This window comes from Chaetomium globosum, genomic scaffold (genome assembly GCF_000143365.1).
Source record: "Chaetomium globosum CBS 148.51 scaffold_3 genomic scaffold, whole genome shotgun sequence".
Classification (NCBI taxonomy): Eukaryota; Fungi; Ascomycota; class Sordariomycetes; order Sordariales; family Chaetomiaceae; genus Chaetomium; species Chaetomium globosum.
In genome coordinates this window covers 4,502,296-4,530,280 of record NT_165978.1, presented here as the reverse complement: position 1 = coordinate 4,530,280, position 27,985 = coordinate 4,502,296, and the positions used below count along the sequence as shown (strand labels likewise).

General features: G+C 55.9%; 11 protein-coding genes across 11 annotated transcripts in view; 6 read left to right on the top strand and 5 right to left on the bottom strand.

Annotated features, from left to right (window-relative positions):
• Positions 1 to 88: 88 nt before the first annotated feature.
• Positions 89 to 1,096, bottom strand: CHGG_06778 (uncharacterized protein; the record flags this gene model as incomplete). The annotated part of the gene is made up of 3 exons (XM_001222872.1): positions 89 to 601; positions 659 to 943; positions 1,001 to 1,096. The coding sequence occupies 3 exons, from the start codon at positions 1,094 to 1,096 to the stop codon at positions 89 to 91; spliced, it is 894 nt and encodes a 297-aa protein (XP_001222873.1).
• A 721-nt stretch (positions 1,097 to 1,817) lies between these two features.
• Positions 1,818 to 2,093, top strand: CHGG_06777 (uncharacterized protein; the record flags this gene model as incomplete). The annotated part of the gene is made up of 1 exon (XM_001222871.1): positions 1,818 to 2,093. One exon carries the CDS (start codon positions 1,818 to 1,820, stop codon positions 2,091 to 2,093), a length of 276 nt encoding a protein of 91 aa, XP_001222872.1.
• Positions 2,094 to 4,833: 2,740 nt separating this feature from the next.
• Positions 4,834 to 5,617, bottom strand: CHGG_06776 (uncharacterized protein; the record flags this gene model as incomplete). Its single annotated transcript, XM_001222870.1, has 2 exons — positions 4,834 to 5,246; positions 5,437 to 5,617. The coding sequence occupies 2 exons, from the start codon at positions 5,615 to 5,617 to the stop codon at positions 4,834 to 4,836; spliced, it is 594 nt and encodes a 197-aa protein (XP_001222871.1).
• Positions 5,618 to 5,915: 298 nt separating this feature from the next.
• Positions 5,916 to 6,662, top strand: CHGG_06775 (uncharacterized protein; the record flags this gene model as incomplete). The annotated part of the gene is made up of 3 exons (XM_001222869.1): positions 5,916 to 5,943; positions 6,262 to 6,279; positions 6,391 to 6,662. The coding sequence occupies 3 exons, from the start codon at positions 5,916 to 5,918 to the stop codon at positions 6,660 to 6,662; spliced, it is 318 nt and encodes a 105-aa protein (XP_001222870.1).
• Positions 6,663 to 7,624: 962 nt separating this feature from the next.
• CHGG_06774 (uncharacterized protein) lies at positions 7,625 to 9,620 on the top strand (the record flags this gene model as incomplete). Its single annotated transcript, XM_001222868.1, has 4 exons — positions 7,625 to 7,875; positions 7,964 to 8,234; positions 8,293 to 8,638; positions 8,689 to 9,620. The coding sequence occupies 4 exons, from the start codon at positions 7,625 to 7,627 to the stop codon at positions 9,618 to 9,620; spliced, it is 1,800 nt and encodes a 599-aa protein (XP_001222869.1).
• Positions 9,621 to 12,090: 2,470 nt separating this feature from the next.
• On the top strand, positions 12,091 to 13,711 carry CHGG_06773 (uncharacterized protein; the record flags this gene model as incomplete). Its single annotated transcript, XM_001222867.1, has 3 exons — positions 12,091 to 12,651; positions 12,712 to 12,871; positions 12,930 to 13,711. 3 exons carry the CDS (start codon positions 12,091 to 12,093, stop codon positions 13,709 to 13,711), a joined length of 1,503 nt encoding a protein of 500 aa, XP_001222868.1.
• A 1,096-nt stretch (positions 13,712 to 14,807) lies between these two features.
• Positions 14,808 to 15,315, bottom strand: CHGG_06772 (mitochondrial 37S ribosomal protein MRPS16; the record flags this gene model as incomplete). The annotated part of the gene is made up of 3 exons (XM_001222866.1): positions 14,808 to 14,888; positions 14,976 to 15,156; positions 15,239 to 15,315. The coding sequence occupies 3 exons, from the start codon at positions 15,313 to 15,315 to the stop codon at positions 14,808 to 14,810; spliced, it is 339 nt and encodes a 112-aa protein (XP_001222867.1).
• A 438-nt stretch (positions 15,316 to 15,753) lies between these two features.
• On the top strand, positions 15,754 to 17,120 carry CHGG_06771 (uncharacterized protein; the record flags this gene model as incomplete). The annotated part of the gene is made up of 5 exons (XM_001222865.1): positions 15,754 to 15,765; positions 15,878 to 15,986; positions 16,055 to 16,148; positions 16,738 to 16,959; positions 17,018 to 17,120. 5 exons carry the CDS (start codon positions 15,754 to 15,756, stop codon positions 17,118 to 17,120), a joined length of 540 nt encoding a protein of 179 aa, XP_001222866.1.
• Positions 17,121 to 23,078: 5,958 nt separating this feature from the next.
• Positions 23,079 to 23,510, bottom strand: CHGG_06770 (uncharacterized protein; the record flags this gene model as incomplete). Its single annotated transcript, XM_001222864.1, has 1 exon — positions 23,079 to 23,510. The coding sequence occupies one exon, from the start codon at positions 23,508 to 23,510 to the stop codon at positions 23,079 to 23,081; it is 432 nt and encodes a 143-aa protein (XP_001222865.1).
• A 1,021-nt stretch (positions 23,511 to 24,531) lies between these two features.
• CHGG_06769 (uncharacterized protein) lies at positions 24,532 to 24,796 on the top strand (the record flags this gene model as incomplete). The annotated part of the gene is made up of 2 exons (XM_001222863.1): positions 24,532 to 24,539; positions 24,622 to 24,796. 2 exons carry the CDS (start codon positions 24,532 to 24,534, stop codon positions 24,794 to 24,796), a joined length of 183 nt encoding a protein of 60 aa, XP_001222864.1.
• A 1,167-nt stretch (positions 24,797 to 25,963) lies between these two features.
• CHGG_06768 (uncharacterized protein) overlaps positions 25,964 to 27,985 on the bottom strand; it is a gene marked incomplete at both ends in the record, with an annotated part of 4,837 nt that continues 2,815 nt past the window's right edge. The window contains 2 exons of the mRNA XM_001222862.1: positions 25,964 to 26,507; positions 27,300 to 27,962. Coding sequence (XP_001222863.1) covers positions 25,964 to 26,507; positions 27,300 to 27,962 — 1,207 coding nt within the window. The remainder of the gene's footprint in view (positions 26,508 to 27,299; positions 27,963 to 27,985) is intronic.

Sequence of the window (27,985 nt, the reverse complement as noted above, 5' to 3'; positions counted from 1 at the left end):
TTTGCCCCGGCGTCTTCCCTTGCATCGATCCGCAACCACCCGTCCGCCAAACGCCTGCCCGCCCAGACACACATGTTTTCGCCCTAGACTATAATAGGATGAGGTAGTTGCTGGGCGCAATGCCTGTCTCGCCGCTCTCCTTCCGCGCTTGCCACCACCTTCCGCTGACGTCGCTAACTTCGAGGATCTCGTGCTTGGAAAACGAAATCTCGTTGGCGTCTTCGGGATTCGCCTCGTAGCTGTAGATGGCCTTTGCGCGATACGGGTATTCTGTAGGCGGTACGATTTCCGCGTTGGGGTTCTCGGCGTTAGGGGCCGCTGTCTTTTGGGTTGGTGGCGCTGTGTACGCCGGGGGGATCGTCGGGTTGGTCATGGCCGAAGTCATGCCGCCGACCGGTGATGGGTTCTCGAGGCCATTGAGCTGGGCTGTGTACATTTGAGGAGGCTGCACCGATGTGGAGGTCTCGGGCCTGCGGCCACCGTAACCACCAGTCATGGTCTGACGATTCGTCGACGTAGACTCCTTGGCTAGGGCGAACGAATCGATGTAGGCGCGGGGAACGGCGGACGGAGCAGAGCCAAAGTAGAAAATCCAGACAATCTAGGGCACCCAGTTAGCATACCAAACCGAGACATTACGCAGGACGGGGGAACATACGGTCACCATCGATAAGAGGATGAAGCCAGCAGCCGACGCTTCTTTGGCGCCTTGGTTGTCATGGATCAGGTTGTTGACGGATGACGTCGAAAGCACCAGGCCGCAGCCGAGATAGCCCACGAGCGCGACATGGTAAGTTTGGGTGCTGTCCGACGCGACTACTACGAACACGCCAATGATGAGACCGAAGTAGAAAACCAAGGCCCAGTACGCGAAGAGCGGGAATTTTACGGGGTATTGTATGTGTGCAATAATTGTCGCGACGAAGGAAATAAGCCATGCGAGCTGGTGGCAGCGTTAGCAACTATCTGGAGCCAGACCACGGTAAGCCGGTAAACTCACTGTCGCGATTGAAGTGGTCGCAAGCGCAAACGGGTCACCAATGATATTCCCGAGGCTCATGCGCTTGCGGCCATATTGCGGTCGAGAGTATTCCATTTTCCTGAGCGATGGGGAGTGGAGCGATCCGTAACCGGGCATAAGTGCGTGTCGTCGCGCGGGGGCAACTCAGTTGACGCAATGCTTTCCGGCGTGCATGGAACAGCCAGTCGTCTGATCCAGGCGCCTCGGATTCGACGGGTCGGGGCTCGTCAGGGGAAGTTGCAGGGAATGGCTCGGGTGGGGCTGGGCGAAGAGTTCGGATCGATCGATGTTGTTGACCTCAAAAAAACGCAAAGAACGGCTCGTTATCGGCTGCCTTGGCGAACTGAGTCAAAAAAGACGGTTGAAGAAAATGACGAAATTGTCGGAAAGAAAGAGACCCGTCTCGAAACGGTAATCAAGCGAACGTGGTGAAGTCGAAGGAGAAATTGAAGGTGGGAATTTGGGAGGCCCAAAGGATTGCTGGCTTTAAATAAGGTCGGGGTTGTTTGAATGAATCGTGGTCCAGGTCAAGTCCCAAAATCCCGATGCTCGTCAAGCCGTGCTGCCCTGGTCGTCTAAATCACTCCTAGCTCTTTGTGTTCCTAATGTCGCAACCGCAGTACCCGCCAGCGTGCTTCAATCGATCGCTGTGAAAGCGTCGTGGGGTGGAAAAAGTCGAGGCTAAGCGCGAGCAAGGTCGGATGTGCCGGCGATGCGTAGGGAAGGCGTAGAAAAGAAACGAAAGGGTAAAGTGCCGTGAGAAGAGGAGATGGGGTGGTAAATGGGTTAATGCGAGATGGAAGGGAGGGAGGCAGCACGGCCAACTGGGGCTGCGGAGCGGGAAGGATGGGATGACCTGAGTGGACAAGTCGGCCAGGGGGGGGAGGGCGGAGGGCAGAGGGCGGATACGATGGGTGGATGGGACCCCGAGCTGCAAGGTCGACGAGGGAGGGTGGAGCGTGCGCGTTCTCGCTCTCGCTCGCCTGCTGTGCCTTTGAGCCAAGGACTCCAGTTGGCTGGATCTCAGCAACCGTCGGGCTTCCGCAAGCCGCGCGACACTTGCAGGCTCTAGTTATAAGCCATTCCCGCCTGTGCATTTACAGCCAGTGCAATGTGCGTCACTCGAGATTTTTGAAGTTTGCCTCCCGTCGTCTCAAATTGGTTCTATGGAGCAAACCAATAATTCCTTCCTCTGCCGAGTTGGGTACCTTGCATTCGCTTGAGCAGACACGATTCTGTCAGCAACATGGGACCTTGGTAGCTACCAAGTTCAGAGCCCAGTGCCTGAACCTCACTCAGCTAGGGCTGGAAATGCTGTAATGCGGCGGACAAGCTCGACTAGTCGCTTTTCCGCCAGCCCGCATCAGTCATCGAGCTCAGCTTGACCGTATCTAGCATGTCTCAACCCGCGACATTCATCAATCCATCTTCTGTTTTGGGGTCTGTGACAGACAGGCCGACAGCGACCCTGATGAGGTGGGATGAAGAAGGGAGGGATATCCTGGGTCGGCTTCCCCACAACCGGATCTTGGAGAACACGGCCGTTGGCGGCGCGGCCAGCTAAAGTCCGTCGACAAAACATCACGAAATCGAGACACGCACGCCAATCGAAACGAGACATCCGGTCGACGGTTGAGATGTTGTCGAAGCCAGAACCCATGGGCCAGGCTCGAGTTTGGAAAGGCTGGCTCTCCACAAAATTCGGTTCGCTGCGACGGTTGGAACCCCCTCGGCAAACCATCCTCATTTGCCTGACTTGATTGGATTAAAATTCAAGCTGCGCGGAAGTTCGTGCCTGGCCCTGGCCTGGGCCCCTGACCCCTGGTGATCTTGGCGACCACAAATGCTTCGCCCCGCTTGGATGTGTTTCAAAGTTTCACAGGCTCCGCCACAAAGCGCCAACCGACAGGCATTGGGCCACGACGTGGTCGAAACACCATCCCAAGGGGCAGGTTAACTGGTGGCACGGGCATCGCGGGATCTTCAAGGAGGTCAGTCAGTCCGTCGGGTATCATGGCCCGTGCCCTTGCGCTGGAACACAGTCGGGTCGTTCCTTGGCAGCTGTTGCAACATCACAACGAGGTGCATTGGTGCGTTTCACAAAGGACCCGTCAAGATCCAGTTACCTGTGATCAGAGATGGCTGCTGGCCGTACTACAACGCACCCGCATGCTCTCCGGCAACAAGACGGGAGCAAGCAACACCATGGTGAGGCGGCCATGCTCCCAAGGGATGCGCGGGGCTGCCATCATGGAGGAAAGGAGAGGTCCCACGGGCGCTGCCCCTCCCAACTACAGTACAATTACAGACATTGATCGACAGTGGGCAGCTGTTCCTGCATTCGCCCCTCCATATCCATGGAGCTCGGCGCTAGTCAGTGAAGTGACGTGGAAATCTCAAAAACCAAGTTCAATCGCGGTGATTGCGCTAAGATCTTCGTCGATTGCAATTATTAATTCGCGGTCGTTGTTGAGCAAGCTGTTCTTTTTGGGCGTATCAAAACGGATCCCGTTATTACCTCGTAGGACTGATTAAGAACTCAAGAGATTAAGAAACTGCGGGACCTCAGCACTTTGACTTCCTTGCTTCAGCCTGGCGGCATGTTGCGACGACTGGGGTCACGGGCACCAGCGCGATTCCAACACTTGCATGCGCACATCCATCGAATTCCATCCCTCGCAGCCCCCACCCTGCCCCTGTGGGGGACTCGTCGAGACCAGCAAGTCTAACGTCAGCATCGCCGTCCGTCTTATCCGATCTTGAGCCGCCTTGGCCCGGCGGTCGTGCGGGTGCGAGCCGTACCAGGCCAGCTGGCCGGCCGACTAAGTCAGCCCCGAGCGACAACCTTGGCTCTTATGATGACCCGCCTCATTGTCCGAGAAGCACTTGAGTAAGTTTAAGGATATCATGTTCGGTGCATTTGGCTTTGACGCGGGACAAATCGATCCCATGAAACACGGAGCTGCGATTCCCGGGCGAGGAGTGGCTCAACGCCACGTGCAGACCTGCGGGACAATGTGCCTCATCATGCCAAATCCAGATCGTGTCGGCCTGCGTCAATGCATCCACGGGAAAGGGTATTCTGGAAACTCATCTCAGCCGGCACGGGCAGGATTAGCCGGTGGGGGTGCCTATGCGAGATCACGGCAGCAGTACCCCCAACATGCTTGGAGTGCATGTGTCGACTCTCTGACCGGGCTCCATCAACGTGACGTTGAAGAGAACCGGAGGATGTAAGTGTTCCCAGTGTGGCCTCCGCAGCAGCTTCCACTCCCAGAAAAGTGCCTTCAACTCTGGCGGCAGATCTGGGAAGATCAATGCCATGCTCCTGGTTCCAGCACCGGTTGCGCGAGATCCATCACCGCCGCCCAACAAAAGAGTATGTTGCGTTGGCCGATCTCGACCAGCCCGATCCCGGAACTGTTCCAAGGTTGGCAAACAAGCGGGTGATGCGAAGCATCCGCCGCGCGGTGTTTGTTCTCGACCAGTCTCCCTAGGTAGCTCCGTTAGATCGAGCGCGGGGCAGTTGCATTGTACCTCCCCGCCCCTAAAAGCCCATCGCCGCGCCTGGCTTTCCGCTGGTCGCCTGTTCGTAGCACTTCATGTACCAGCCACCGGTCTTTGATGGCCTTCTCAGCCGTGCCCCAGCCTCCCCGGTAGCAATCACGCCATCCATCCCAGCCCTGCCTTATAAATTACCCCGAACGCCTCGCTCCTCACTCCAACCGAACCATTACCCACGGGACAAGCACATCAGATGCCCTAATAAAGCCCGGCCCGCCCCTCGCCAACCTCGGGTCTCTCCTCATCCCTCAAATCTTCTCCTCCTCCACCCTCCCCTTCGCCACCCTCCTCACGCCCCTATCCACACGCTCTAACCGCCCCTCCACATCCGCCAGCACCATGCCATATCTCAGCACGCCGCCCTCATACCACGCGCGCACGGCGACCTCGCTCCGGGCGCGCAGCTCCGACATCTCGCGCGCCTGGGCGTGCTGCAGGGCGGCGGCGCCGCGCATGCGCGGGCCCAGCGCGGCGAGCGCGGCGCTCTGTCTTGCGTCGGGGATCGGCGAGTCGGCCGTCGCCGCTGTCAGGGAGGACGCGACCGTGGGGAAGGCGGACGCGTAGGCGAGGACCGTCGCGCGCACCGCGTCCGGGGGCAGTTGTGTCGGTGGGAGCGCGTCGGTTGCGGTGGGGGGTTGGAAGAGCGTTGGGTGGGATTTGTCTATGGGGTGCGAGAAGGAAGGGGGGGAGGTTAGTTGGCTGTTGCTGCTGCTGCTGTTGCTTCTGCTTGGGGTTGTTATGTGGGGGGGATTGTGGGAGGTTCGATGGTGGGAAGGAGGGTTAATGGGGGAAGGGGTGGTGCATGGGTGGTTGGGTTGCAGTCCATATTTTGAGAATCTCGGCGTAGACACGGAAGCGGTGGAGGAGCTGGTTGAAGCGACGCTCGAGCTCAGCGAGGGAGGTTATCGCCGACTCTTGGGGTGGTTCGGTCGGGGCAGTTGTTGGGCCGTAGAGGATGTGTTCGATTCGTCGCAGTCGCGCCTCTAGCAGCGAGATGGTGTCTAGGGTTGTCTGGTCCAGATTGTTTTCCATGGCGTCGGTGTTGAGTTGTTGACTGTGGTCGGTTGCAATCGAGAAAGAAAGGCCGTCACATGGGCGGGTTGCTTAGGTAGGTATGGAGTGAAAGAGCAATCGAATCCATGCCACCTGCATTTTAGTGGTCCACACTGTGCGGTCACCTTCCAACCCAGCTTCAATGTCAGTGCAATCTGCGTCCCAAAACCTTCGAGCCACCCCCACTGCAAAGCCCTCAGTCAAAGACCAGCACCATAAATAAAGATGCCTCCGAAGGGTGATTATTCGACAGCTTGCCTATACGGGGATTGCGTATATGTTGGCGTGGATCAGTCGATGTTACGGTAAGTACAACGTCGGGTTCAACAAACACACTCATTCTCCTATGTATACATACATGTAACCTGCGAAGTACCATGATCACTTACCTAGGTACTGTACTTCGTACCCTGGTTGAATTAGAGCCCACGTTGCCGCCGCTCACGGCCGACCTTTGGTTTGCGAAGACTGCGGGCGCATCACGAAGACCCCCGCCGGTCTAATCGCGCATCGCCGAACACACAACCTGTACCAGTCGTTCCGTTGCCCGTTCTGTCTCCTCACGTATTCTGATCGTAGTTCGGGAATAAAACATACCATCATCATACACGGACCGGCTTTAGATGATGTCATTCAGTTTGGTATGTCCCCCGTGAGGAAAGGCGGCACTTGAGCGAGCGTTGCTAATGTAGTTAAGCACTGTTTCATTAGTTAGTTAACTAACTAGCTGTTAACTAGCCACAACCACCCAGCGGTAACGGGGCTGCGTGTGGGCCAGGTTGCACGAGCGATAAACGAAGCCGAGAACCAGCCTGGGCCAGTCCACCAATCCGAGCCCGAGGTTGGGCACCAGCTCGGCGCGAAGCACGATCCTGAGCTCGACGTTAAGCACGACCCTAAGCCCAAGCCCCAGGCTACGGAACAGCTCAACGCTAAGCACAACTCTGAGCTCCATATCAAGTACGATTTTGAGCTCGCCGTAAGCACGATCCTGAGCTCGGCGCTGAAGCATGACCCTTTTTGAGCCCACGGACTTCGACTAGTCCATGACGATGAGTCATACTATTCTTTGCGTTCATCAATACGTGCAGGGAGGATATGAAGAAAGACCAATAGGGGTTAAACACCCGTGTAAACTTTTATCTGGGAAGCGGCCCAAGCCCTGGATGGATGGATGGATGGAATTTATTTCGCCCGGAGGCACTGGGCCTATAGGGCCTTAGCACGCCAAGTACATCCGGATCAAATCGTTTTGCCTTTAACTCGTACAAGCCCCCTACTTCTTCCCTTTTTCTCGCTGCACCATTTACCTCTTGCCTTGGGGCCCAAGCCCTGGCTGTGCAGGTGCCAGATGTATTATTAGACCGTTAGATGCTGGAATGTTCCCTTCTACCATTACATGCTTGGACTGACGCCCACGAGTAATTTTGCAGCTCTCTTTTGTTGTACGATGTTGATGGCGCCGTCCTTATAAAATATCACAACTCACAACACGCCGTTCACCGTCCGCCGTCCGCAGTCCGCCGTCGCTTTTCCGAGTTGGATGAAATTACCCCTTGGCGTCAAGGCGTCAAGATCAGATTAGATCCTGATAACGCTCTTGGCCTTGCGTTCTGTTGGATGGTTTTTATCAATGGCTCCGGATCTAATCAATCAATCGAGCCCATCTCCGGCTCGACTCTCCACTCACTCCCAGGGTACTGAATCCTGGCGCGTCACTTGGCTACCACTAAGCTGGAAACAGCAATTGAGACCTGCCTTCTCACCTTGGGCGAGGACCCAGAACTGCCGGCTTCGGGCGATGTCGGTTCGAGTTGAAAATATTGCTTCGAGCGGAGTCCTGTCGTGTCTGGTCACGGCTCACATATGATCACAAGATGCCATTCCGATTTGCTGTCCACCTGTCCTCAATCTATATACATCCATGATACCATTTGCTTTCCCATTGTTCCATCATCCAGAACACCTTGAACCCGACGGTAAATTATGGCCATCCTCAAGTCTAACATGCTCTTCGACCACAAAAACTCGGCCGAGGCCGTGTCCCCTGACCCCTCATCTGCGGTCAACGTCGAGATGACGGCTGATAGAAAGACACCCAACGCCGAGGTCGTTGATGCTGGTATCGACCATCTGAAGAGCCATGTTGCGCGCGACAACGTCCAAACTGGCGTGCAGAAGATCCAGGCTGTGACCTTAACCTGGTCAAGAACATCGATGTTTTCAATCCTCTGCCTGTATGTCTCTCCCTCCTGCAACGACTGTCCCACGTAGTTATACGAATCTATATTCGAAAGGGCTCTCTCTAACTTGATTTCTCCGCAGTCTTTGGCTTGTCACCTTGGCCAATGGATTCCGGACAGCCATCTTCTACAGCTTGACCCCTTATGCCACCAGTGATTTCCAAAATCACTCGCTCTTACCCACTATCAACATCGTCTCCGGCGCCATAACTTCCGCATTGTATATTCCGGTCGCTAAATTGGTCGACGTCTGGGGCCGTGCCGAAGGCTGGATGTTCATGGTCGGCTTGTCGACCGTGGGGCTGGTCATGATGGCCGCATCCAGAAATATCGAAACGTACTGCGCCGCCGACGTAAGAATATGCAAGCTCTCATACCTCGGGCTCCTGGGTTGACAATTACATATGACAGGTCTTCTATTCCGTCGGATTTGCTGGCATGAACTATATCCTCTGCGTCCTCGCAGCCGATGTCACCAACCTCAGGAACCGCGGCATTGCCTTTGCCTTCACCTCCTCCCCGTACATGATTACCGCCTTTGCGGGATCAAAGGCTGCCGAGAAGTTTCTACAGAACGTTCACTGGCGCTGGGGATTTGGCGCTTTCGCTATCATCATCCCCTGTATCGCCTCCCCAGTCTACTTTGTTCTCAAAGCCGGGCTGAAAAAGGCTGAACAACAAGGGATCATCCAGCTCAGCGAACGTAGTGGTCGAACTCTAATACAGAATATCAAGCATCACTTCTTCGAGTTCGATAGTCAGTTAAATTGTGTCCCATTCTGGTTCAAGTGTGCTGACTGTTGCTAGTTCTTGGGGTCATCCTTCTCGCCGGAGGGTTTACCGTCTTCCTCCTGCCCTTCACCTTGGCGTCTACCGCCCGCAACGGCTGGAAGACAGACTACATCGTTGGCATGATAGTCACGGGCTTCGTTCTGATTGTCCTATTCGGTCTTTATCAGGCCTACTGGGCCCCTCAACCATTTTTGAAGCACGAATTTCTCACCGACCGCACCGTTATCGGCGCCTGCCTACTCGACGCAACGTATCAAATGTCTTACTACTGTTGGAACAGTTACTTTAACTCCTTCTTACAGGTCGTCAGCAACCTCGACGTTGCGGAGGCAGGTTACGTTGGGAGTACTTTCCAGGTCGTTTCGGGAGTCTTGCTCTTCCTTGTGGGGTACATCATCCGTCGGACTGGCTACTTCCGGTGGCTGTTGTTTATCGGCGTGCCATTATACATCTTCGCCCAGGGCCTGATGATCCACTTCCGGCAGCCCAACCAGTATATCGGCTACATCGTCATGTGCGAGATCTTCATCTCGGTCGCCGGCGCCACCTTCATCCTCATCATGCAGCTCTCCGTCCTCGCCGCCGTCGACCACCAGCACGTTGCCGCCGCCCTGGCCGTGCTCTTCGTCTCGGGCGGCATTGGTGGTTCCGTCGGCAACGCCATCTCAGGCGCCATCTGGACCAACACCTTCCTCCTCGCCCTGCAGCGCAACCTCCCGGAGGCCGAGCTCCCCAACATTACCATGATTTACTCGAGGCTGCAGACCCAACTCAGCTACCCGGTCAACTCGCCCGAGCGGATTGCCATCCAGGAGTCGTATGGCTATGCCCAGACGCGCATGTTGGCCGCGGGCACGGGTCTGATGGCGCTGAACTTTGCTTGGGTGGCTATGATTCGTAATTACAATGTGAAGAAGATGACCCAAACTAGCGGAGTGGTGTTCTAGGTTATGGTTTCGAGTGCAATTGATGAGTAGCTTGGCCCCTCTGATTTTTCTGGATACCTACCTAGGTAGACAAAAAAAGGCAGTTCACGGGGAGATCGGCGGGCCGGCAAGCACCAGGAGCTCGACCTCGGCCCAGTGTTGGAGGACTAGAGCAGACAGAATCAGGTAGTAAACTCAGGTGTCTCGAGCGTAACTATCTGTTGCCACCATTTCTTGTCCGCGTACGGGATGGAAAATCCCAATGACCTAGATCTCACAGGGGTAACCCCCTTTCGCCGGCCGCCAGAGCGACGCGCCGAGCAAGCACACCCGGTACATCACCACGTATGGCGACCAAACTCCAACGTCGCACCCTGGCCCTTCGCCGTTTTGGACCCGCGATAGGCCACCGCCACCTCAAATCGAATGTGATCCGAATTGGATGATCAAAGCGTTTGCGACCTCCTCAAACTCATGCCCCCCAGAGCAGTTCCTGACATAGTCACCTCGCTAGACTACTCTCCACAACCTCGCCCGACTGAGAATTACGGCGCTACATTTGCGTATCACTGGATTCGTTTGGCATCCAAGGTGCGGTGGGGGGGTGTTTCGTGGCGAAACTGGCGACTCGGGAACTGCCATGAGTGCCCATTGGGTTGACAGTCGGCTGACCACAGCGAACCAGTGACGTTGCACAGCATTAAACTTCAGTTTGGGGCCAGCGCATCACTGTCGGCATGCCGGTGCGTGGTTGGGATGAAGATGCGAATCTGTCCGTTCGCACGGTGATGTGATGATTGTGATGTGACAATGTGAGCAAATGGGTGGGTTGGCTGGGTGTTGTGTGGATTGAACGATGGGGAAACAGTGTGATGATTAGTAAGAGAATGTCTCTTCGTACTGTAGGAAGCGTCTCCCCGTACTGTAAAAAAAAAATACTGCCGCACCACGTGACCAATTCTGCCGACCCCACCAGCGCCACTCCAACCACCTTCCAATGGACTACGCTGCCAATGCCCTAAGGTAGCCAGCTGGTAATTCCAGCTACTCAGTTGGTAGTTCCATCCAGCCAGCCGCCTGACAACGGTCAATCAGCTGCCAGCGGGCGTGGCCGTGGCCGTGGCCGTGGCCGTGGCAGTGGCAGTGGCAGTAGTGGCGCCGCTCGTGCTCGTGGCGGGAACCTTAGAGGCTCGATCCGAAGAGTGCCCTCGTCGTAGGAAGGCGCGAGGTTTGATGGGGACAGCCAGCGGGCTGCAGAGACAGTTACAGGCAGTGGAATGGCTGGAATACCGTCAAGTGCGCCCGCCAGAGGTCGAGGGTCAAGGGGGGGTATCAGGAAGCGACCCGCCGCACGCAGGGCCAGTCGTCAGGTAACCCAGCAAGTGGCTGAACAGGCGGCAACCCAGATTGAGCTAGGTACGCCTGTTCAAAGCCAGGTGGAGGGGCCAAACTAGATCTGGTCGATCACAGGGCCTCGATAGCTTAGGCAATCAATTCAACAGACCATTGGGACTTGATTTGACTGCAGAAATGGAAGAATTGGCTTTGGAATTGCTTGCGCACGCGCTGGTTGCTCCCTTGCGCGAGTGGAGGGCGGGGGCGGTGCTCACCGCCTTCTTGTTTTGGAAGGCGGTGTGAAAAATACAGTACGGGGAGACGCTTCCGACAGTACAAAGAGACATTCTCATTAGTAAACGGCACGTTGCTGGTCCCTGGGAAGTTTGTGTTCCATTGTGGGGAACATCTGATGCGGAACATGGCCTAAAAGGGTTAGGGTTAGCCTCGCATGAACCTGGCTTGGCCGTGGCCCATCTGGCCAGTTGCTTGCGCCCCAATCTCGCATCAGCACATCTCGTGACCAAGAATCTCTTGAACTCGGCGACCACCCGAAATTGACTGTCCTCCTGCAACACCAAGTCGCCTCCATATCGGCAATTACAACCGACACTCGCTTTCGAATCGTTACACCGCTACGCGCCTCGCGATTGACCCTCGATATTTCCTTCTGCCTCTCACCGTTCGCTTGAGGGGCGACGATAAAATCCGAACCCCCCCGATGGCGGCGACATTGGGCGTATAGTCCAACCCCCATCGATACCATCTTCGACTCTTACTCCCGAGATACCTTCGTTCCCAGCCTGGGCGATCCAGTGCCCGCTTACTGAGCCCACGACTGGGCTAGATGACGGGGTACCAAACGGTAGCCTCTGGCATTGTGTCAGGAACTACCGCCGACGGAAACATGGCGCAGTATGTTACCAGGCCCAGGGGAAGGGAGGAAGGGGAACTGAAACCAGTTGGAACTGACCGTTTCCGTTTTTCTGCAGCCAACGTCGAGCTCGTAACCCCAAGGTGGGTGGCGGTCACGCCTCCATGATGAGTAGCAACATCAACATCTTGAACACAAGTACGTCCAGACATCAAGGCGGGAGTGGGAGACGAAAGCAGGGTCTAACTAGTTATTGCAGTTATTGGAGCCGGAACCCTAGCCATGCCCGCGGCCATGTCCCATTTTGGCGTTGTCCTGGGCATCGTGCTGATCCTGTGGTGTGGCCTCACGTCTGCCTTCGGCCTGTACCTTCAAGCCCGCTGCGCTCGGTACCTCGACAGGGGAACGTCGTCCTTTTTTGCCCTTTCGCAACTCACCTATCCGAACGCCGCCATCGTATTCGAAGCCGCCATAGCGATAAAATGTTTTGGCGTCGGTGTCTCGTACATGATCATCATCGGCGATCTTATGCCGGGCGTCGCTGAATCTTTCGGCAGCGGGGACTTGGGTCTTCCGTTTCTGGATGATCGCAGGTTTTGGATTACGGCTTTCTTTCTGCTGTTTATCATCCCGTTGAGCTTCCCAAAGCGGCTGGATTCTCTCAAGTACACGAGCATGGTTGCTCTTCTTGCTATTGGGTACCTGGTCCTGCTGGTCGTCTACCACTTTGCGGCTGACGAGATCCCCAACGACCGGGATATCCGGATTATCACTTGGGAAGGGCCGGTGGCTGCGTTGAGCGCGCTCCCGGTGGCCATCTTTGCCTACACTTGTCACCAGAATGTGAGTTGTGGTCTCTCTGGGTAATCTTCTTTTTCTAACTTTGCTAACCCCCGGCCTCAGATGTTCTCCATCTTGAACGAGATCAAGGACAACTCGCCGGGCAGCGTAGTAGCGGTCATCGGTTCGAGCATTGGTACCGCAGCATCTGTCTACATCTTGGTCGCCATAGCCGGTTACCTCACCTTCGGCAATGATGTCAAGGGGAACATCGTTGGCATGTGTAAGTGGTTTGCTTCAAACGCTCTTGTAATCCCCAAACCCCACTAACACCACGCCAGACCCCGTCTCCATCGCCTCCACCATCGCTAAGGCAGCCATCGTCGCCCTCGTAACCTTCAGCATCCCCCTCCAAATCCACCCCTGCCGCGCCTCCATCGACGCCGTCCTCCGCTGGCGCCGCGGCCCCACCAACCCGCGCTCCCCGATCACCCCTAACGCCACCCTGGCCTCCCCCGGTGGCGGCGGCCAGCCGCTCCTCCCGTCCTCGGCGCGCGCCGCCTCCCCCACCACCCTCGACAGCCACGGCGCCCCGGCCCAGACCATGTCGGAGCTGCGCTTCGCCCTCATCACCAGCACTATCCTCGTGCTGAGCTACGTCACCGCCCTGCACGTCTCCACCCTCGACCGCGTCCTCGCTTACGTCGGCAGCACGGGTTCCACCTCCATCTCCTTCATCCTCCCGGGCCTGTTCTACTACAAGATCAGCGACCCGGACAGCATCCACCACCAGCGCCTGTCCAAGGAGGACGACGATGCCGGGCTCGATGGCGGTGATGTCGATCTTGACGGCGATGACGATGAGGAGGCCGCCGCGTCTTCTGGTGATGCCATGGTCGGGTCCGGGCTGCTCGCGGCTAGTGTGGGCAGCCTGAGGTCGACGGCGAGCGGGACCGGCGCGGGGCGCCGCGGGAGAGGTTGGCTGCGCTCGAGGCGCAAGTGGCGCTGGGACTTGGAACACCTCGAGACGGGCCTGCTGCGGAAGCTGTCCGTCTGCTTGGCTGTGTATGGGTTCGGTGTCATGTTTGTGTGTTTGGGGATGAATATTTTTTTTGGGCATTAGGGGCGGAGAGATAGATACCTACCTAGGGGCAGCTGGGCGTAGTTAGATGGGGTGCCCTGCCTGCCCGCAAGGTGCGAGGTCTGGATGGCGAGCGGCTGGGTTGTGGTTGTGCTACCATCTGGACGCCGCTGTAAATGGGCATGCATATGGCGTAGATTTCTTGGGGAGTTACGTTGTTGTTTTAGTACCTAGGGGGGAGATGTGCGTGGATACAGTACAAGTAGATCTTTCGGGCCAGCGCGGGGTGTTGGGTCGGGCGATGGAGTTTGGGGGACCGGCGTCTGGGCGACTGCATTTGGTTTTTGGAAAGGGCCGTGGGGGTTGTTGCAAGATATGCCGGGCATGTACAGGACGGTTGATTGATACAGATGCATCCAACGCAATATACGAGAATCCTCCCTTTTCCATTCCACATGGGGTGTTTTGTCGATCGGCCCGGCCCGGGTTTGGCTTGGCCCGGTTGCGGGTGTGACGGTGGTGCTGTGGGCTTGTGACGGGCGAGGCTAGGCTACGACGTACATGTCACTGCATCGCACGAGTGTGTCTGGGCAGGAATTCCCGGGGTTGTCATTCCTCAGGCGGGCGGAATATGGAACGGGTGGTCATGGTGACATTTGGCTATGTTGTTACAACTCAGCTGTGTCGCCCCAGCCGCAGTAACGCGCTCATTGATGGGTTGTGATGCCGTGGTCGGTCAGCGTTTCCCTTCCAGCACTTGTCACTGCCGCACTGCTTCCTATGATCCCGAGCCCCTCTTGGCACGTAGCCGCAACTCAAGGACAGCGGCTAGCCTCGGACATCCTATGCGCCATGAAAAGGACTGTCGAGATGGAGGGTTCCCCGGGAGCTGATTCGTTTCGCCTTGTGCCGCTAGTATCGTACAGCCACCTCCCTGCACCAATGTCCACCCTTCCCCGTCCCCCCAAAAAGAAAAGAAACGCCGTCGTATGTACATGCCGTCGGAAGGCTGTCCCGTTTACACACAGGAAGGTGGTCGGGAAAAAATGTAGATGAATACAGTTGTGACATGGCGCCACGTTGTAGTTGTTGTTGTCATGTCAGTCGGTTCGGTATTCGGTTCTCCTTAACCACCACGTCACGCCGCCTTGTTATCCCCTTGCGGTGCCCCGGGGCTCGGTTTCGCGGCTGGTCGGTACTTGGGCGGGAGGATGCCAACCTAGAACAAAATCTCCGAGTTAGCTTCCCTTCCGCTCTTTTCCTTCCTTCCCAGGGGTCAATGATCATATCTATCCGTGTCTCGTACCAAGGAGAGGAGCCGCCACATGGTGTCGGTCGGCTGGGCACCCACGCCGATCCAGTACTTGGCCCGTGTCATGTCCAGCTTGATGTCCTTGTGCAGCGCGCCCGAGTCGTCGTAGAGGTCTGTCTTGGGGATCGGGTCGTAGGTGCCGATGACTTCGAGGGGCCGGCTGTTGCGCGCGGTGCTGTGGGAGGGAGGGGTTAGGGAGTGCCATGAGGAGGGGGGTGCTTGTGTTGGGTGCTTGTGTCCGGGGGAGCGGGGCATACCGTGCATGAGCGACGACAATGTTGTAGAAGGGTTTGTTGGTGCGGCCGAAGCGCGCGAGTCGGATCTTGACCACCATTTTGCGGGTAGGGCTGAACTATGGGTTGCCAGTGCCGGTCACAGTTGGTCGTGAGTTGGGTGGTGTTGGTGTTGAGCACCGATTTGTCGATTTCAAGATTCCGATGAAGCGTGCACAGGCCAGCCCGCTGGAAATTTTAGACCCTTGCACTCACCTCCGGCTTGGCGTCGAGGTGGGCCAACCAGAGGCGCCAATGGGTCAGAGGGTTGCTCCCTTCCAAACAGGGCATTCAGCTGGGCGAAGTTGCAGCTTGCGGGTGATGTCAGTTTCCCGTTCCCCCTCCTTTGAAGCCACCAGCGATAATTTAAGTCGGAAAGCCGCCCGCCGTTGCTGCCCGTTTCCACACCTTCTCAAAACAAATCTTTTTTTTAAGCAAACTGGAACGCCGCGCCAACAGCTAACTGATATCAAAACGGGATCCACAACTGCTGATCAAGGATGTCTTTAAAGGTGAGCATACCCGCGCTGGGTGTTAAACTTGTTCTTTTCGAGGAGGAAGCAAAGCTTGATATTTCGGGTCCAAGTTTTCTTGACGCTGACCCTGACATTCGATGCCTTGCAGACGCTTTCGGCGAAGGCAGCGGCGGCATTGGATAAGGAGTTGATGAGCACCGGTGCCTTCTCTCTTGACCAGCTGATGGAGCTTGCTGGGCTTTCTGTATCACAAGTTGGTCGGTGCATATTTCCCCCATTGACGTGTGATGAGATCTGTATGACTTAATATGATATCACGATGCAGTCTACCGGGTCCATCCCCCGAACATGGGACAAAGGGTGTTGGTTGCTGTCGGTCCTGGCAACAATGGTGAGCGGCCTTTGTTTACTTTCGCTTGGTCAGTGCGCTCAATAAGCGCCGCTCAGGGGGGGACGGTTTGGTCGCGGCCCGCCATCTTTGCCAATACGGCTACCAGCCGAGCATTTACTACCCAAAACGGCCCAAAAACGACCTATACCAGGTAAGGATCTTATTTTTCTCCATTTCGGACCTTTGATGTTGTTTTTCATCCTCTCAGCGTTCAATCTATCAGAGGTTGGTCATCAAGGTTACCCCTGAATATCAACGTGGAGGGGGGATGTCTTTTTTTTTCTTTTTTTTCTTTTTTACTATTAGCACTACGGCTATTCCCAAGATGCCCGCCCCCTCGAGACGGTCACCAACAGCTCTTCGTGTACTTGCTGTTGTTTGTCCGCGGACCAGCCCTGCTGATTTTGGTTTTGCCCCTCAACAAGACACTGATTCGTGTGCGTAGCGTCTTGCCAAACAGCTGGAAGCCCTCGACGTCCCCTTCGTGGATGACTTCCCGACCGCGCTGCAGTCGGCCGATCACGTCGTCGATGCCATCTTCGGTTCGTCAACCAACCCCTTTTCTTCCCGCTTATCCTGTTGTGGTTGTCTCCCAGCTGAACCGCCCCAGGATTCAGTTTCTCGGGCGAAGTTCGAGAACCGTTTCCCGCGGTTATCCAGGCCATGGCGGAGACCAAGGTTCCCGTGACGTCGGTTGACGCTCCTTCGTCTTGGGATATTGAGGCCGGTCCTCCTCCATCGGGGGTCGGCAGCAACTTCCACCCTGGTGTTCTGATCAGCCTAACGGCGCCCAAACCCTTGGTCAAGCATTTTCGAGGACGCCACTTTATTGGGGGCCGGTGCGTACCGTTTCTGAGCCTCGTTCCTTTTGGTTGTCTTTCTGAACTTTCGCCTTAGGTTTGTCGCACCGGGAATTGCGAACAAGTACGACTTTGACGTTCCGGCGTATGAGGGGATCGATCAAATTGTTGAGGTAGGGTCCGAAGGACTGAAGCTCTAAAACACCGGGCGTGGTCTAGTAAATAATGGCCCCTCTGGATCCTGGGCTCCCTTCCCTTTCTCCTCTTGCTACATCAACGCACATCCGCCCCCGGGACTGTTTGGGCAGATCCGGCTCGGGCAGCCTCCTTGTTCCATGCCGATTCGAACGACGACTGTACCGGTAGGGCACCTCACCAGCGGCGGGCGCAAAGCCAGGCAGAGCTCGACATAGACTAGGTAGTCTTTCCCACAGGCTGGGCATACACTGCTGTGGTGCTCAGTGCACATTAACGGCAGCCCAGAGGTTTGCGACGAGGACGCGTGTTTAGGTGTGAGAGTGGTTGTTGATGTTTGGATGGGTCAGGCGACATGTGGCTGCGGCGGTGGTTGATATGTCTTGTTTTCAGGTGTGGCTTGCTAAGCTCTGTAAAATCCGGGAAGATGAGCGGGGACGTGGCTGTCAAGGAAGGGGCCCGATATTCCTTATGGTGCGTCGTGGCCGGGGAAGTGTAAGTAGGGTCAGCTCAAGCTCCCCGAGGATAAGAAAAAGGGGGGGGGGGAGCTTGGTTGACCGGCAGGCTTGGCACGGGTGAGCAGCCAGATGTATCTCGCCACTATAGCTGGCGTGAATTACGGCAACTAGTGACTTGTAGAGCTGCTGTGGCAGAGGCGAACCATTCTAGCTGGCACGCCCGGTAAGGTCTGTCTGGAAATGGGAGTAATCGCTGGTCGATACGAGACAGAATTGGCCATTTTTCTTTCTCGCGCGTGAGAGCCTTAGCTGCTCGGCACATCTCGCAATGCGCAGCGCGGAGTGTGCTTCGTTGCTACCTGATCAATCCCTCTCTCACAGCACTCTCGGAGCTTCAGGATTGCCCGGAGCAAATGCTCCTGGGCGGATATCCCCCCTGCAAGTTTTGATAGGCTGGAGCTGCAAGGGGCTCCGGGAAAGAGGGTCCCCTGGAAGCTCCATGCACGACCCCCCTGTTTTCCAGGCTCAAGAACACCTCGACGGTCTGCCCATTGCGGGTTCGGGCCTGCGAGGGGGGAAGCGGAGCCCGGCATCATGTGTTGCCTGTGTGTCGCCCGGGGCGGATATCGAAGGTTTGGCCGTCGCAACTCCGGGGACCAACAGATTGGCTGCATTCGTGATGTGAAAGTTCAGATGCGGCCCAGTTGCGAAGCTGCGAGACAGCAGCGACAACTTGTTGGGGGACACGCTGCCTGTCGACATGTCGCATCAGGGTCCTCCCACACCAAACATGTCATCCCGCCCATGCATGCAATGCACCGCATCTCGGCTTAGGTTGAGATACCGCTGACGAGCCCCGTCTTTCCATGTCGTCAGTCCGGACGAGCTGCCCTGCCGCCTTGTCTTCTGCCTGTCCTATGTGCCTATCTCGCTCGCGAGAAGTGTCGGGTGACCAGGAACGCCACGCGCATTCCTGTTCGTCTTGCTCGCTGGTCTCAGTTTGCTTGCTCTGCTTGCTCAGCATCATTCTAGAAGCCAATGGGATACCCGGGCAAAGCCACTGTGACCCGCCCGAGTTCTTGCTTCGTTGTTCCCAGCCAGGGCTGTGGCGCCGTGCTTCCGCCCCTCCACTACCCCCGCACTGCCGGGGTTCAAGGTTGTCAAAGGAAGGCGGCACTGTGGGTGGGGGGGGAAGAGGCTTCGAGAGAAAAACAGATGACTGTGGAAGGTTGTCCGAATGGGGATGAGATCTCGGTCTGGAACCCCACTGACCGGCGTCTGCCAAACCCTTGCCAGGCTAACGTTAGCGAGGATGGGCCGAACTGACCGCTGATTTTGCGCCTCCAACATCAAACATCGAACAAAAGTTGGGTTCATGCGTCAGGCACCACGGACGCGTTGTTCCAGTGCCGGACCATATCCTCGACCAATGCTCCACAGGATATCGGGAGCAGCCGCGGATATCTCTGACGTGCGGCGACTCGCCCCGGAAACATAGACTGGTCATTCATGTTGGGCTTGTCGACGATGGCTCGATGGATCTCGAATGTGCGGAAGTTTTCGCCCGGAACCAGTCCGGCGGGTCAACGGCGGGGTCCGCTCGCTGAACTGTCGGGAGTTCGGGAGCCTGGCAGTGGGTGGGTGGTCTAGAACTTTCCAGCACAGTCGGTGCAGGGCCTGCCTGTCCCACGCCAATCGGTCTGGTGTTTTCGGGGTGGGCGGATAATGACATGATGAAGTTGTTTCTCGCATCAATGTTGTGCGCGGTTGTGACGCTGTCATTTGCGTGTCGGCCAGCGAGCTGCTGGAAGTTCGCCAAGCAAGAGGTCAACTCCGGTCAACAATGCAAGAACAGACCCTGGATTTTAGGGAGATCGATGCAACCTGTGTGCCCACAGGCGCCCCACATGCCAAACTCGTATCCTTGTCTCCAGCCTTTTCTCCCCTCGCTCGGCGTCACGGCACCGACCAAAATGGAAAATCGACCTGCCAAGTGCCAACCTCGCAAGCCTGCCTCAACGTCAAATTCTCACTCGCAACCCATCCGGTGCGAAAGATTAACGGATCGCCGAATTTTCCGGAATGGCCGGAAAACGCCACATGATCGACCACTTTTACGTGTGCATACAGATTAGATCTACGATAAACTCAGCCACGTCAGCCTCTCAGCCTCTCAAGGTACCGGGTCGAGCGGGTGTGATAGGATATTCGGGGATTCCGGGTGTGGCTGAAGCTGCGGGATCTTCTTTGCGTTGAATGATTCGCAAGCAGCCGCTCGAAGGGGGTGCCACACTGGTGCCACACCTGTCTTGTCGTCCCTGCTAGTCAAGTCCGCTTCCCTGTCTTCCCAGCGAGCGAGCGGCAGCAACGGCAATCACGCCACAACCGAGATGGGAAAATGAGATTCCCATGACGAGACTTGCCACCGGGCGCAGAGCTTGCAAACAAGCTTTCCTAGAAGTTCACCCTCCGAAACCATCTACATTGCAATGAATGCACTGTCATGTGAACTCTGGAGCCGATCATCCCGCCACCCGACGTATCCCCCCTCCCTCCGCAGTTTCCGTAGTTTTCGAGCCAGTGTTTCCGCCAAGTCGACCTCTCACCCTCGGAATCTGATACGCAGCGGAGAGCCTCGGTCAGCCCTACAAACCACATGATGGACGGCCATCAGCGAGATGGCGTGGCGAACGGTAGCTCTTGACCCGGCTCTTGGAACAGGTCTAGAGCATGTCCTAAAGAAGAGAGGGAAGGATCGAGTGGTGGGGCTCTGCCCTGAATTCACGATCCCCAAGGCGTAAAGGAGGATGAATGCGCGTAGACAGAATAGAACAAGCCCAGAAGTTGATGCAACTCGCCGCCTCCGAGAAAGTCGAAGCGATCGGGCGGCTTGTTGATGTCAGACCCAATCCTCCTTCGAGATGTCTCGGTCGTTACGGTGAATGTAGGAGCGGGCATCGGAGAATGGATTTGCAGCGCCCGTAATGTGATTGACGATACACACCAGACATGCACTGGACCACTGGCGCTCAACTCCAAGACGAGGATCGCCAATGGCTCAAGCGTCGAGAACTGGAAACTGGCGCTCCGTCGACATTTTGACCGGCCTGCGTCGGAGGCAGAGAAACTCCTCATCACCTGCACTTACAACGACACCAGCATCCAGCAGAACAGGTCTATCCGAGCCTACGCTATGGACAAGATGCGGTACGCTAAGGCCTTCGGATCAGTGCAGCCATTGCAGCTGTTGACGCACATCTACAACGGGATTATTCCCCCACAGCCGCGACGTACCTCGCATAGGGATATGGAGGATACCGCTCGCGCATCAAGTGGCCACTCCCATAGCCAAAAGCAACAAAACCAGTCTCCCACGGAAATAAGCTTCTGTAAAAGGCACCAAGCAGGAGCAATAATATACGAAGAGTGACGAAAACAATGTTCAAGGATAAACGCCGAGTTTTTTTTTTTTTTTTGCCTCTTTCTTTGTTTTCTTAAAAAGAAAGAAAAGAAATGCAAGATAACCACAATTGTTTTCTTTCGGTCTCTACAAATCAAAGGTCAACTTTTGGAGTCTCCAGCCTTTTTGGTCTGTTCAATTACATACCTTGAGTTCTCGCATCAACCATCTCGAAAGGGAGACCCGATTTCAGATCTTGGTGGCTCCAATGTCTCTTTTAGGTGAGGCCTTGACATATCTTTAAACATGTGCCGTTAACTTACTCGAACCAGGCACCTGTGGGGGATTGCCAGTCTGGCCCAGAATACGTATGAATAGTGCTCAGGCAACAACAAGGGGCGGCGCAATCGGGTTGGAATGTTGTTAAGAGTGGGAAGACTGACAGTGGAAGACAAGTGCGTACAACCTCATCAACTTTCACCATGGCCTATCCACCCAACTGGCTTCTCTCGGTCTTGTTCACGAATGTGAGTATCAGACTCGCATAGATTACCTATATGGAATTCCGTCTCGTAAATTGCAACTCTTCTAAAGACGTACCCATTCCGGGGTGCAGCAACAAATGCACGTGTGTGTGTTGCTCTGTGATTGCAAGCTGACTGGAGAGAGCCATTCCCGCCATTGAGAGGGCCTTTTTCGGAATGAAAATGATTTGGAACAAGACATCCTAAAAGGTACTGGTTAGTGCTTGGGCCTACGAAATTCATATCTCAGCCGCAGAGAATCTGAAACTATTTCCGTCTCGGTATTCTTCCCCGATTGTACTCAGACTTCTCGTGATCAGTTCTCGACCATGGCCTCCTCTGTCGAAAACAAGTTAGCGTATTCATTCATGCAAGCTCTTCGTAGTTGACTGGTTAACGAGTGCGCTGTCTCAGACAAAAATGAGCTAATTGGTCTCCCTGGCTTCATCCCCCCGCAAAGCGGGATCACTTCAGCTCCGTTCTCAACTTCTTTCGTGCATTTGCAGCGACTGCGCAACCTTTTCCCCTCCAACGCAGACTCGCCTTTCTTTTCTACGCCAGCGCTGCCAGTAACCCACATTCCAACACCTGAGCTCCTGACTCCTCGTGTGGTTCCATCAAGGCCAGAGAACCCGCAAGGTCCAATGCACACCTTGTTCTCATATGCACATGCATATACCTTGTTCCTAAGATTCTCGGATATTCTCTCATTCGGTGCTCGGGGTCCAGATTCAAGCGGCCTTTCTCGTACTCCCTCTGTCTGCTCGTGACGGGGTTGCTGTCGAAAACTGTCCATTGCTTGCGCGCGGTGCCCGGAATGGATGTTCAAACCATTGATGTACAGAGCGGGGGGGCGTACGAAGCAGAACTCGACGATGGGAGGAGAGTCACCTTCCGATCACTGGGGACGGGGAAGATAAGCTACAGAAGTTATTTGGTAAGCCAAGAACTACGTGTTCATCGTTCAAGGAGCTAAACCTTTCAAGGTTCGCTCGAACGACAGTCGCGGCGACCAGTGGGTCGGCTCATCGTTGCCATTCGGAATACAACTCGAACTGGAAGGTGGAAGCCTTGACGAGGATGGGGTGGTGGTCATTGCTCTCAAGAAAACCAAAACGAAGCCCCCAACAAAACAGGGAGGTGGGTTTGTCGTTGCGGTTGGGGAGCAGTGTACCGGATTATCTCCCCAATTCTTGGTTATTTCCTCTTCTAAACTCCCGGTCCCATCATCCTCCCACGGGTCGAGTCGGTCGTGATATTGCTCAAAGCTTGGCGACCCAAGCAACGAACTCTGTTTTGTGAAGAACTCGGGCTCTCGGACCCTGTCTCTCTTTGATGGATGGCTAGGTACCCGCGGAGATCGGATGAGATATCCCCAGCTCTTCCGGGCCACCTGTATTTTTTTAATGGTGCATTTAGGCAAGGCTGGAAGTATTTTGCACGCGAGGACCGAGGTGGATTGCGCAATAGGGATTTGTGGAAGAAAAGTCTCGAATAACATTATTACTGTAGTGGGTTCAAACTTTTCCCTCTCACACTTCCTAGCCCTTCGCACTCAACTTGGCTGTCGCGGAGACCGAATCACGCCGTTGGTTGCTGCCCACCGCCTGCGGGGGAACGCCGGGGGGGACAGACTGTGTAGGAGCCGCCCACACAAATGAACCAGGAACAGGCGAAGTCCATGAGCGACCACTGGCACCATCCGTAGCTGCGTAGTAACTCCCTTCCTCTCAGCGTCGAGGCGAGGATGTTTTCCTCGACGACGGCATACTTTCCTCCGCCCTGGACAGTGAACCTTCTTCCGGAACTTTGACCCGGCCCGTCACTAGTTATTTGGACGTCTGCCCCGGTTTCTTTGCAGTGCTCCAGGAGGTCGTCCAGGTTGGAGGCCCGGGATGTAGGGTTCTGGAGAACGGTTAGCGAGGCTGCTGAAGCCCAGTCAGGGAGGGAATAAACCTGGCTCATGGTTTCAGAAGGAGCGTAGCCTGGCGACTGAGTCTCGGGGAAGTCCATGGCATACCCAACCGGAAAGGATGATCGGGAGGAGGGCGAGTGACGAGTATCGGGCGGTTAACGGGCGGGTGTTGAGCGGGTAACGGGCGAGTAGCGAGCGAGCAACGGTCGAGCTAACTTTACTGGTTCTGAAATGTCTGAGAGCACTGCTCCTCTTCGATAAAACTTTACATCGCGTCGAGCAGGTTGAAGGCGCGACTCACGCGAGAGATCCGCAGGCAACATCAACGCCACACGGTTGGATCGGCAAAACGAACGCCATGTCTCACACTCATCACGCGTTCTCTATCGCTTTTTGTATTTCTTATTTGTATGTTTTGATTTTCTTTATCTCCAGAAATCTTGCATACACAATTGGGCGCCCTGGAGGTTGTGGCCGACAACGCATGAAAACAGAAGTCGAACGCTGATAGGGGTGGAATTTTTAGCATGAAGCCTGTGGCCATGAGTAGAGCCAACAAGGCTGCCGTTATAGAAGTGAGGGGGTCTCAGGCCATGTCTGCACATGCATGTGCATCTTCTCCCTGCACTCCGCATGCTGCGCGATACTGTATGGCCCCCAGTCTGCTGCTTCGCAACAACAAAGCATGTTGAGTTTAATACGGTCCCGGCGCAACACACACCCCTGCATCCGAGACCCGGGCCGATGGGCTGCTTCGGCTTATCCCGGTTTACGCGGAGACCGGTCAACCAAACTTGAGACTCAGAGGGGTGAAAGGGACAGGGGTTGCTTGCGTCCCCCCTCGGGTTCGTCTAACCGGTGTCGGGATCGACAATTTGGCACTCCAACTGAAGGCAGGACCACGTTCTAGCTGGCTGAGGCTGAGTGCATCTCGATAGGTGCACGGGAACGGACGTGCCTCCGTAAATATTGGGACTGTAGGTATAAAAAAGGAGAGGGCACCGCCGCATCCAGCGTCCTGCAAATTTTCATATTCATGTTGCAAACCGCCATCTCACATCACAATTCCTTTTCCCAGAAATTCCATCGCCCGACTTGTCAACCGCATCATTTCTCACTATGGATATGTACTACGGAATGGATCCCAAGTCGTAGCTATTTTCTTCCCCTTTCTTGGGGCCGGGCTGACATTGACACTGGTGTTTCCAGTATTGCGATGGCCACCGGATTTTGGGTTAAGGTTCCCGTGTCCCGCGTGACCGAGCCACGAACGACAAAACTCAAGAAAACAACACGGAGAAGGGGAACCAACGAGAAGACGGGTTCAACTGAAGGCGAGGAGCAAGCTGCGACGGGGGATGCGCCTCTTCAGAAGAGTCGGTGAGAAGGCGCAAGGAGTTGGAGACATTGGCGTTTGGCGCATCATTGTGGCTTACACGGACGCAGCGGTGCATGGATTGGGCATACTGTGTATACACATGGGCGCATGCAACGTGGCGGCCCCGTCTCATCATATTGAATTTCATTGTGGCTTCGGGAACGACTGGTAATATTCTGCCATGTCTCGGCGAGACAAAATCGTGGTTGCATGAGAAGGCATTTGATTAAACAGACCGGCATGATTTATTGGACAGGTGGTTTCTTTTGGGTAATATGAGAAGTCCCAGTCTTGTTGGAAAATGTGGCTGTTGGCAGACCACACCCACGTCCGTTCCCGCTATGCCCTTGCATGCATGTACATGTATGTACATGTAGATGTGTGTGTGTATGGCCGGACTGACTCATTTGGAGGGCTCCCATTACCTTAGTCAAGGCTACACCCACAGACGCATGCCTGATAGACTTGTTCTCCCTGTAATCAGTGGCCTTTCGGTGATCGTTCTGCGCTGTCATTAGGAATGCTGCTGGCATTTAAGAGTGGCTGCTCCTCTGTTCTGGACCTTGAATGACTCTTTCCCCAGACGTGGCTAATGACGACCTTGAATCTGGGGTTCGTTTGAACCCTATGTTCTTTGACCACCACTTCGAGTGCGAGGACACGGCCAAGTTGAGTACAGATTTGTGGTACCCCAGCCTTTGAGAAGCGCAGGGCAACACTACTATTTCAAATGTTTTGCTGCGGCGAGCGTCACCATGAGAGCTGGCCGTTGAGAGCTGGCCGCTGGGGGTGGCCGCGTACCCCTTTACCTTTACACGTCGTTAGCATGACGGAGACGGTGTATCACCTAGATGCAAAATGCTCGCCATGTGAACACAGCGATGCAGAGCACAACTGAAACGTGCACCTCTAGCATAGCTAGAGATCAGGCCGAAAGTTAATATAAAACCCCTCCACGGCCTTCGCCATGCCGCTCAGCAAACTCGGTTTTGCTCCCCAACTAGACACCACTCGAGTACCTACACTTCCAGAACACACTATCTACGTTTCGAGAACCACACATTCACTCAACCGTCAAACAACATGAGTGATCCTCTAAGGTCCTGGGAACGCCACAACGGCGACCGCGTCTCCACCACCAGCGATTCCCTCCAGCGGGTGCTCGGCACAAGCTCATCGATATCCTCCTCCACCCCCCCCTACAGCAGCATCAGCACCAGCACCAGCAGCGCCCTCCCCTACAGCAGCCGCACCACCCTCAGCCCCCCCTTCTCCTACACCCGCTCCCGCAGCTCCCTCTCCTCCTCCTACCGCAGCACCACCGACACCACCACCACCACCACCAGCACCCTCGGCGGCTCCTCCTCCTCCTCTCTCTTCCCCTCCCGCCGCTCCAGCCCCCCGCTCTTCTCGTCCAGCACCTCCACCTACCGACCCTACACGAGCACAAGCACAACCACGGGCACCAGCACGGCGGGCCTCTATAGCAGCACCAGCTAGCAGCACCAGCGGCAGTAGCAGCCTGACCAGCCCGCGCGGCCGGTCGCCGCCGCGCAGCAGCCTCACGGGCGGGGTGCCGTACACGCCGTCCGGGCGGGGATATAGCTCGTTGACGGGGTCCGGGTCGGGGTCCGGGTCGGGGTCGGGGTCGTTGTATGGCGGGTCGACGGTGTATGGGAGTGGGGGGTCCGGGAGGTCGACGTATAGCGGGTCGACGCTGTTTGGGAGTGGGAGTGATGGTGGGGGTGGCAGTGGCAGTGCGGGGGGGTCGAGTTTCTGGGTAGCGCAGCCGAGTTTGAGTGATCGGTCGCGGTCGCGGTCATCGAGTCGGGGGTGGGAGGATCCGGGGTTTTGAGGGTGTGGGGATGGGACGGGATGCGGAGGGGGGAGGTTGCGGGAGGAAGGCGTTGTGTTAATGGAGTGTGATCACTGCGAAGATTTGGCTGGGTGGGGTTGGGTAAGGAGCACGGGGTACGTTATGGGGAATGAGATTACATGCCAGGGTTTAAGTGATTAGTTTTTAGTTATAAGCCAGAGTTAGCAGCAAGAGAGCGTTGTTTTTGGTTCCCGCTCAGCCAAGAGAAACCCGAACCGGCGGTCAGTGATGATGGGCATGTAACGATGTTCATAATCTGGTGACCGCATCGTATAATGGAAAAGTACACGGCTGTCTAAAAATACATAGTTATAACCTCTCTATTTACTCCACTAGCGGCCTTCCCTTGAAGTTCAACAACAAGGCCGTGTCAGGGGTGAGGGTTGTGGTGAAAGGGGGAAGTAAACAATCATCTGCCCAAGGCCGGCGGACCTCAAACGGAACTCTCAAAAATGCTCAAAAACTGAAGTAAAACACACCAACAACGCGCCACTGGGGTGCGTCACTGCGGGTGTCTGATTGGGCCGTATCCAGCTCGGATCGACACACGCGGCGGGAGTGTCATGGTGGTGTTAACCGGATATGGCGTGTTCAGCACACAGACACTGTGCCATCCGCAGCCATTGTTTCTACCACACCGCCACCGGTTTCAACGGTTCCAGTCTCCGTCTCCGACTCGTTCTGTTCAGCACGGGCGGGCGGTCAATGGCCGTGGTGTAGTTAAAGGTGCAGGTCCGGCAAAACCCAGGGGGTGCCTCGTCCAAAACAGTGCCGTTGGCAAAGATGACGCCCCTAAAAGTCTGGAACCCGCTACCTCTGGCCGACCACACCTTGGCCTGCGTCTTGCTCACCAACAGCGGGTTCTTGCCCATGCTCACCTTGCAGTTCTGGCTGACCATGCATAGGTTCAGCCCGATGGCCAGCGTCTGCATCATCGGGTTGTACCCTTGCTCGCTGAGGTCGCTGATGTGGAATAGCCCGGCGGCGTCGTGCAGGATTACGGTGGGGAAGTAGTCGGGCGACATGCTGTTGACGCCGTAGTGGTACAGCGCCGGGTTGGTCTCCTGGTTGGCGATGAGCTGCAGCGTCGGCGGGTCCCACAGATCGCCGGTGAAGGGCGTGCATTGCCACTGCATGATGAAGTACGTCTCGGGCGAGCTCGTGCGCTCCCGCTTGTTTGTGTGCAGTCTGGCAACCACCTTAAGCGCGTTCTGTGAAGTGGTCTTCTCCTCGGCCCAGAAGTCGTCGAGCGAGAGGTAGTCGGGGCGGTGGTAGATGCCGCGAGGACGGGCGGTCCTGAGTGACGTCGTTCTTTAGTT